Source organism: Chiroxiphia lanceolata, chromosome Z (assembly GCF_009829145.1).
Source record: "Chiroxiphia lanceolata isolate bChiLan1 chromosome Z, bChiLan1.pri, whole genome shotgun sequence".
Lineage (NCBI taxonomy): Eukaryota > Metazoa > Chordata > Aves > Passeriformes > Pipridae > Chiroxiphia > Chiroxiphia lanceolata.
In genome coordinates, this window is record NC_045671.1 from 44,494,750 (window position 1) to 44,504,462 (window position 9,713).

Sequence of the window (9,713 nt, forward strand, 5' to 3'; positions counted from 1 at the left end):
CAAGGTGCTAGAGGAGGTGAACCATGCTGAAAACCTACAAGTCATGAGGGTGGGAAAATGAAAACAAACTCACAAAAAACCCCACATCTCCCACACACTCTACCTCTACTAAAGATCAGTTAAACGAAATTAAAACAGCAATAATGATAATTTTTCTTTGCATTTGAACGTAATCTAACTGCAGGTTTCTGACTCTGAACATAAATTAACAGAAATTGCATGTCTTTCCTGAATATTTATCTAGATGAACTGCTAGAACTTTCCTTTATAACCAAGAACCATGCCATTAAAAATGGAACCCCAATTTGCCTAGGACCATATTTCTGAAGTGAACATGTACAGTTATCTGTGTTTCATCCAGTAACCACTACCAATGACTATGAGGCCTGATGAACTAGAACCTACTGGAATGTAATAATTTATAACACACTGTTATAGATCCTAGGACCTATGTCACCACAGAGACAAGCACTTTAACAATCTTTTCCTGCTTCTTGAATTGAACATGGAGGGGGTCAGGACATGCCTCCATTTACAGAACTCAACAATAAGAATATTACTTCTCTCTGAATTAGGTGCGAATAGTTAAGAAATAAGAGAAATTAAAGACACGAAGAACAAGCACTGCTTTAACACTCAGTGTATTCATCATGTGCCTTCACTCAGACTAGTCTGCTACAGTTTAATAAGATCTATGAGTTTTAGGGCAGGTCTACTTGGATTTAAGAGTTAAAATACATACTTACTGTGTATGACAGGGCAACTTCCAAAATACCTAATAAAAAGATTTGCATCTAGAGCAGCACTAGAAATAATTAATCTTAAACTATTCTGGTTTTGCAATACATCTCTCAGTTTTATTAACAAGAAGTCACTGAATCTATCCCTCTCATGTACTTCATCCTAAAACAAAAGGAAAAAAAACAACCAAAGCCAACAGATAAACATCAAATATTTAAGAACATAACTTTTGACAAATATGAACTTCTTTAAAAAAACTAACATATATAATTACTGTCACATTACAGAGGTACAAAAATGTGTAAGTGTAGTTTAAGTAAGGATTTTTTTTAACCATCCATAAGTAAAAATGTATTTCAAAAGGTTTTATAAAGATATCAGAGCAGAGCACGCTGCAATGCACAAATCAAATACATCTTAACTTCAGAGGTCAAAGTGAATGTCAGAAACTTCTCTAATTCTTGTATCTAAACCTCACTTTCAATAAAATGCCACAAACCACAAATCCTATAAATATTATTTTAATGAATTCCCATTTCACAACTGATGAGCATTTAAAGAAATATATGATAACACATAGACAGAAAAAAGCCTGTTTATACAGTCACGCAAAAAGCTTATCATCAGTTAAGGCACATGGTTGACTTATCATCTGTGTCATTCTTCCGTTTCCTTTTATATTATGAAAGAGGGACCCAAATGCAAGATCTGTAAGCTGAAGTCAGGAATGTATGAGTCATTTTCATGGGGTTTTTTCACTTTGATAAACAGGCAGGCACATAAAATTACTATGATTTTTCTGTCTTCAGCAGTGGAGAATGTAATATTGTGGTAAACATTCTGATTCCACTGACTCACCAAGTTCCACAATAAGAATATTCACATAATCATAAAGGAGCACACTTAAATAATCTGCTAGAAATTAGACTGCACATTATGTTGAAAACACTGGGCAAACAAATGGACCGCAAACCTGGTATTGCTAAAAAAAATACATGACAACAGAAATTCAGACATGCTCACATTGAACCACATCTACATAAGCCTCCCTCAGGCTTTTCTGCTGACAGAGAAAGTTCAGAAAAATTTAGATGTCTGTCATCCTGAACCACATCATAATTCCACAATTAATTACTGGCATGAACCTAAATAAGATACTTTTACAGGAGAAAACAACACAAGTGTCAAAACACACAAAAACACACACATTACAATAAAGAATCAGTAAGTCTTTGAAGCCAATTCAGATTCTACCACACAAAACCATCTAAAATGTTCAACAACTGAATAGAGAAAATGAGGACCTCATCTTCCAATAAGCAAGTAATACATACTGCTCCCCCCCCATGGAAGACAGCAGGGTCCTTACCACAATAACATGTGTCACGGTTGACAAAGTGCTGTCTCCTGCCATCAGCGTGCGAAGCAGCATGTCATTAGTGCAAAACGTTACCAGTGTCTTTGGAGAAACCCTATGGAACAGTTCAGAAAGACAACTCAGGTTTTCTGCACCACCTAAAGGCTGCTAGCTTTCCATGGCTTGAAAACTGAAGGACTGAAGAGCTGCTCACCATAAGAGGAATTACAGTTCTCTCACCAAAGAATTCATGCAGACCACTCGTTTATAAACTATGCCTATTCCAAGACAGCTCCTAAGGATTCTTAGTGTTTATGGTCCAAAACTTCAGACAATGGATTAATTGAAAAAGTGAGATTCAAATCTTAACAAACAAATAAGTAAGTGAAACAGAACCTTGAGAACCTCTCCATGTCTTTCCATTTACTGGAAAATCAAACATGAACTGCTTTAGAAAAAGAGATTCCAATTTTTCAGCATATGCTTCAATATAACCAAGCCTACATGTGGTGGCCTGACCCCGGCTGGACGCTTGGTATGTTAACCAAAGATGCTCTATCCCTCGTCTCCTCAGCTGGGCAGGTGAGAGAAAATACAGTGAAAGACTTATGGGGTCAAAACAAGGACAGGGAGACACCAGTCACCAATTACTGTCACGGGCAAAACAGACTCAGCTTCAGGAAATTAGTTTAGTTTATTACCAAATAAATCAAGAGTAGAATAATGAGAAATAGAACCAAATCTTATAACACCTTCCGCCTACCTCTCCCTGCTTCACAGGACTTCTTCATTCCCAATTTGCTCTGCCTCCTATCCCCAAGGCACAGGAGCACAAGGAATGGGGACTGCAGTCAGTTCAGCATACACTGTCTCTGCTGCGCCTTCCTCCTCATGGGGAGGTCTCACACTCTTCGCCTGTGCCAGCATGGGATCCCTCCCATGGGAGATAGTCCTCCATGAGCCCTTCACTCATGGCAGTTAGCTGTGCCAATAAAACCAGCAATTGCCACTAATTTCTCCAGTACTGCAATCCTAAAGGAACTAAAACTTCATGTTGTACTCTATACGAGTACATGAGGTCACTGGATGTCATTCCATACTTCCTGCATTTCTTTCCAAGATTGGATTTAATCCCTCCTTTCAAAAATTCTCCTACATATTAAATTCAAGGAACGTATACAAGACAGGAATGCTCTACTTTCTCTTTACATCTCTACCCTTCTCTCTTCTTCAGTAGCCTCCAAGAAATAGTCATTACTAACAGTTAAAAATTAGACTTCAGTGTTACTGTGAACACCTCTAAACACCTCCATCCCAGATTTTTTTTTTTTGCTCAGTGATGGAAATAATGTCTTATCTCCCTTTTAGTCTTTCTCTAGAGTAAATTTATTGATTGTTCTTAAACTGCATTTTCCACGCTGCTTTCAGTAATTCTTCCATTTTAATCTGACTTATACTTTGCTGTTCTTCTGCCAGCGTAATACTTCCACAAACTAATCATTCAGCTTATTTGCAATATATCTTTACTAGCTCTTTTAATCCCTTAATAGCCTTGTGAGATTTCATATGCATATTCAAACTCATAACTTGGCCTTGTTGCTCAAGCATTAATTTTCATTAGTTATGTTATCTTCACCCATGTAAGCAACACAACCAGCTATCTTTTTCCTTTCGCCATCTTCTTCTCAATCATATCCCAGTTGCTGCCCCTTCCTGAAAATCCCACTAGATACACAGTTCAAAGAATGTAAAACCCCTAAACAATCTTCAGTCTTCAATCCATTTGTGCTCTGCTCTAAGAACAAATTCAGCAGGTGACAGAGAAATCTCTTTTATATCACTTCATGCTTTAAACACAAGAGTTGAAGCAAAGTAAATTTAACCCAAAGTAGATTGGTAAATAATGCTCAACATCATCATTCACTTTGCAATTTTGTTGTTTCCCATTTTATGTCCCCATGCTTGTCTTCAGACCTACCTTCAAAACTTGCAGAATGTGTAGATCCACATGTTAGAAATAGAGAGGGGGGGGGAAGAGAAGAAACAAAGAGGAAAGTATAGACCTGATCTGAAAGTAAGACAAGGATTTACACACACACGCTCTCCCTAGAAGAAAGTAGCAGAAAGCACTTGCAATTCAATTCTATAAGACAACTCTTCATTTGTTACCTGCAAAAACATATAACACCTATACTTTATACATGGAGATTTTACTAGGCTGTATCCCAAACATACTGTAGTTTAAATCTACACAAGACTTACAATACCAACACATGATCAACTGACTTTAAGAAATATCCATAGTACCTGCTTTCCAAGCGGATCTGATAACCAATTGTCTGGCCAATCTTTTCTCTTCTTTCTGCTGCCACTCTTTCAGCCACAGCAACAGCTGCTAAACGTCTTGGCTGAGTGCAAAATACACGACAAGGAGTTCCATTTTTGTAACAGTCATCAAGAATGAACTGAGGGATCTGTAAAGAAGTAGTTCAAACTTACTTTTTAGTTTGAGAAAGTCATACTTTTTTACCACAGTGAAAACAACTTAACTGCATCTCAATATTACACAGATTGCAAAAGGATTCACAATAGGATTATCACTGCAAATGTACCTGAAGGGGCAGAAAGGCAGCAACAATAAATTTCTGATTTTAAGTACAACCTGTTTTTTAAAAAAAAAAAAAGTTGAAGTGTCTTTCTCCTGCTTCAGAGTAATCTATAAGAAAGGTCCTGTAAGTAATCTTTCATTTTAGCACAAAAATATACTACTCGGATACTAAGAACAGAACTAGCTTGAGAAGAAAAAGGGCTAAAACAAAACTCACAGTCACTATCCCTTCAATATTTTTTATTATTTTAATGAAAAAATGGTACCTATCAGAAAATTGTTCAGAACCATTTATGTTTTTAGCATATATCTGCTGGCTTAGTATTTCAAAAGCAAAGAAAGTGAATTGGCACACAAGATTTTTGATCATACAGGAAAACAAAAGCCTTAAAACTGCATAAAGAAATCCATTATTACAAATATTACAAAATTGGCATTAGTTTCATATAAATACTGTTATTTTCTTTATTTCATTAAAGAAACATACTTGAGTAGTTTTTCCTGATCCAGTCTCTCCAATAATCAAAACAATTTTATTGTCCTTTATTATTTTGACAATTTCCTCCTGTTTTTCAAAAACTGGTAATGACTGCCTGAAGGTATCAAACTCTGATTCCCCTCTTTTCACTGGAATTTGGGGGATACCATCATTAAGTCGTCCACTTGTCTTGTTCACTTCTTTGTTTTCTGTGAAGAGAAGTTAAGAATTTACTTATACAGATAAAAGAATGGAAGAATGGAAGGTGACTAAAACACTGTTTAAAAATTGTACTTAAAAATTAACATTCCTGACTTTTTATGCATTCCTGTAGGTAAAGTGTCAAACCCATCAAACATTTAAAAGTCATATTCATAGCAACATGCCCTGTTATGGTGCTTGAAATACGTATTTTTCATATGAGTTATTACTTTCATAAATATTTTGAACAAAAATGGACTATCTCAGTGCATTTCTTGAAGTCAAAAAAGGCTTCAAAGACCAAAAGAGAAATTAAACCATGGAAAAGCAGCCTGGTATATTTTCTTGGATGTTTTATCTGCATACACACTCAATCTGCACATTTTGCCTACAAATATCCACTACAGAGTTAAACCTTTAAGCTATTCCAAGCATGTCTTCTGACAAAAATTAATTTTACTGTGATTCATATGTCTTCTTTCACATCCTCACTGGTCCTTCATGACCTCCTTTCAGTCAGTCTTACATAACCTAATGCTCTAGCCCAAGATTTGTCTTCAATCACACTATTGGAATCATGCTGTACCTAGAGCACAGTGTGATATACTAGAAAGCAAAGCGTAAGTAGCCAAAGAATCTGCACATCTTCTGAGGAGGCTACTTCAAATTCAGCATTGCAAATGCTATTCTGTAACTCCTTGATAATTATTTGCCAGAAGAATGAAAAGCTTTCTATAAACTCAATTATATACATTTATTGTCATTAACAGATTCATACAGTAAATTGCAAGCTCTGTCTTACCAAGATAGATCACGAGAATCAAAAATACATTCTTTGGAAACAGAGAAAGATGGATTTTACACTGTTCATTAGTTTATGACTGACATTCCTAAGGAATTGTGTTTCAGTACTTTTATTATACCTTCCCTCTATTCATTAAACAAACCTATCAAATAACTGAAACAATTGAAGAAATAGCAAAGGAAGCACTTAAAGCATCAGAAATCAGAAACATTCAATGAAACCCTTGTATCAAGCTTTGCACACAGAAACAAAACTCTTACACTCAAAACTGTTAAAGCAATAATGTTGTTAAAAGCATTGTTTAAAAAAACCCAACAGAAACATATGAGAAGTTTGTCTTCAGTGAACTCTTTTGTATTCTAGAAATCAGAGAGTCTGGGCAGTAGTCTCTTAGGGACCAAATCTATTTTATAAGATGAAGAAACAAAAAATAAATTTCTTTATCAAAAACATGAATTTCTATATGCAAAACAGCCAATCTCATTTTCTCATAAGGATGTTCTGACACAAAGTCACAGTAACACCTGACTCTTCAACCGCACCTCATGGAACTTTTAAGAACCTGTATTTCAGAAATGTATTTCCAAAAAGATTTGGCTGAAAGATTCTAAATTAACTCAGTACAAGGCAGACATTGCTAAGTGGGTGATATGACTGCCCAAGTTCCTCACACCACCAGTTATAAAAGACCTCTTATTAACAAGTAAAAGTCAAGAAAATTAAGGTATTTGTTTAGAGGGAAGGGTATCGGGACAAGCAAGAAGACAGAACAGAAAAGAGTTTGTTTTGTACTTGGGTTGTAAGCCGTTTTTTCAAGTGTTGTTGATTGACAAGTCCCTATAAGATGACACACAGACCATACCAGATTCCACAGCGCATGTGTTTCCTCGCTCCGTCTTCGGTAGAAGTTCCGTGCGTTCTTTATTTGTGACGGGAAAACTCTGAATTAAACTCCGAACTGCCTGTTTTGTACGGAGAGCCAAGTCACAAGTCATTACTGCATGTGTAAGTTCTGATACATCCTTCTTCCTCACAGTCAGGTATCGATTTGCTCCTTTTCTGGGAGGGGAAAAAAAATTAAAAAGTGTTTTATGAATAAGCAACCTACTCTAGGTTAATTCTTATCCGTCAAGGTATAAGGTTCTATGCAAAAACTTTGGAAAAAACAGAGTAGATCATGGTGAGAAGTCTTTTTTATGGAGTCATGAAATCCACAAAACAGTATAAGCACAATCTATCTCAAACTAGCAAGTCAGAAGTTTTTCTAAGCAGGAAAGCACAAAGATACTTATTTTTATGCTGACTTTTAAAACTTTTTTCTCTAGTAGTATTCCCTGCAACAGTGTGGGATATGCTGGAAACATGGATCATTTTAACACCAGTCATGAAATTCCATAAACCTGCGCCAAAAAAAGAAAGAAAATTGGGACTCCAACTTACCCTTTACTTTTAGATACCAGTCCAAGAGACTGACAGAGCTGATGAACAAATGCTCTTTCAGTACTAGTGAAACTAGAAGGAAATTCCATCTCTAGAATGATAATTAAAAAAAAAAAACAACACTTAACAACCCAACAGGCAGCAATATTGACATATTATCTCAATGTTACAGAATCAGAGGGCCGTGAGGGTTAGAAGGGACCTCTGGAGATCATATACAGTCCAACCCTCTTGCCAAGGCAGGGTCACCTGGAGTAGGTGACACAGGAACATGTCCAGATGGGTCCAGAATGTCTCCAGAGAGAGAGACATTCTGCCCAGAGCACCAGCCAGCTTTCCAGTGCTCTGCTGCCCCCAGTGGAAAGAGGTTCTCCCTCACGTTGAGATAGAATTTCTTGTGCTTTTACTTTATGGCTATTGCTCCTGGGCACCACTTAAGATCTGGGACCATCCTTTCGGTACCCGCCTCTGAGATATTTACATGCATTAATGAGATGCCCTCCCAGTTTTCTCTTCTGCAGACTTAACAGGCGCAGCTCCCACGTCTCTGTCTCCATGAGATGCTCCAGACCCCTCATCATCTTCGCTGCCCTCCATTGGATCCTCTCCAGGAGCTCCTGGTACCTCTTGTACTGAGGAGCCCAGAACTGGACAGCGCTCCAAACGTGCCTCCCCAGGGCCGGGAACAGGGGCAGGATCCCCTCCCTCCCTCGATCTCCTGGCAACGCCCTTCCCAAAGCCGCGCCGCGTGTCCCCCGGCCCGGGCTGTGCAGCGCACCCGCCTCCTCCCCGCTGCGGAACCGCTCCAAGGCGAGCTGCACCGCCATCTCCACCTCCTCGTCCACGCGGACGTCCCTCAGCCCCTCGGCTCGGGCCCGCACCGCGCCCGCTGCCGAAGCCGAGCCCCCCGCGGCCCCGCTGGGCTGTCGCCGCGGCACCCTCCTGTGTCGCGACATGATCGCGACACCGCCCGGGGCTCCGACACAGCCGGGGGGCAACAGGACGGGGAGTGCGGCCGGTTCTCCCTCGGCCGGGGGCAGACGGCGGAGGCGGCGCGTGCGCGGGGTGACCTACAGCCGGAATCGCCTCTTAAACGGAAGGAAATTCTCTTTCCCTCCCCCCCGCTAGCCATTAGGCTGTTAATACCTGAACGGTCATGACTTCAAAAGTGGCTCTTGGTATCTGTTTGGTCATAAATTATTGTGATTTAATTGAATGACATTAAACCTAGGTGTGGCAAAGTTTATCGCAGCCTTAGCCTCTTCACTCCATAAAGTATTAGTTGCCCCTGATTTTGTAAAATGCAGATAATTTTTCCAGTTGACACTCCCAAAGGAAAGGTGTTCAGCCATCTATTGTCATGCAGAATCTGTGAGTGCCTTGAGTGTTCTGTACGTCAGTAAATAACCCTTTGGCTGAAAGCTCTTGAGATCGCCTTTTCCTGTTGTCCTTTTATTCGATGCTGAGGACATGAGAAAGAAAAAAAGCTTAAAACTTCGGCATGACACAGGACTTACTATTGAAGGTTGCATCATTCAAGTCAGAAGGAGAATACTTCGAAGAAGAACAGAGAATACTTCGAAGAAGAACAAACTACTCCTCAATTGTGAACTTAAGTGGAGAATTAAATCTCATGGCTAGGCTTTGCGAACGAAGATTTGGGAAGGGCTCTACCCACATTTGCTCCAAGCGCACTGGTGGCTAAAGAGACTAATGCGAGATAGACAAGTCTGGTTGCAAAAGGCACAGCAGAAAGACTCCTTGGATGGTATCGGCAAGACGTGATTTTTTCTGCATTGTGTTTTCTCCTTGAGAGTGATCCTGCATGCGTTCTCAAAAGCATCAGCAGCGTTATAGATGGTGCGTCTCCAGACCTCCCAATTTGAGGCCAGAGTAGACCAGTTATGTTGATCAGTATGGCCAAGGCTGAGATGTTGTTTCAGGGAGTCCTTGTATCTTCGGGGCTCCTCTCTCGCGGCAGCTGGTGGCAAGTTCACCATAGAGCAAGACCTTAGGGAGACAGTGGTCCTTCATCCTGGAGACGTGCCCTGCCCAGCGCAGCTGTGTTCTCAGCAACATGGCC

General features: G+C 39.5%; 1 protein-coding gene across 4 annotated transcripts in view; it reads right to left on the reverse strand.

The window, feature by feature from the left end:
• YTHDC2 (YTH domain containing 2) overlaps positions 1–8,648 on the reverse strand; it is a 28,310-nt gene extending 19,662 nt beyond the window's left edge. For 2 of the 4 annotated variants that reach the window (XM_032676243.1, XM_032676241.1), the window contains exons 1-7: positions 8,409–8,648; positions 7,631–7,721; positions 7,053–7,249; positions 5,194–5,393; positions 4,406–4,572; positions 2,111–2,213; positions 747–903 (exon numbers count right to left, since the gene is read on the reverse strand). In XM_032676243.1, the coding sequence (XP_032532134.1) occupies positions 747–903; positions 2,111–2,213; positions 4,406–4,572; positions 5,194–5,393; positions 7,053–7,249; positions 7,631–7,721; positions 8,409–8,586 (1,093 nt within the window). In that variant the 5' untranslated portion in view covers positions 8,587–8,648. Of the gene's footprint in view, positions 1–746; positions 904–2,110; positions 2,214–4,405; positions 4,573–5,193; positions 5,394–7,052; positions 7,250–7,630; positions 7,722–8,111; positions 8,131–8,254; positions 8,314–8,408 lie in introns of those variants that run through there. The other 2 variants (XM_032676244.1, XM_032676245.1) reach the window with 2 other exon arrangements.
• Between the last annotated feature and the right edge of the window lie 1,065 nt (positions 8,649–9,713).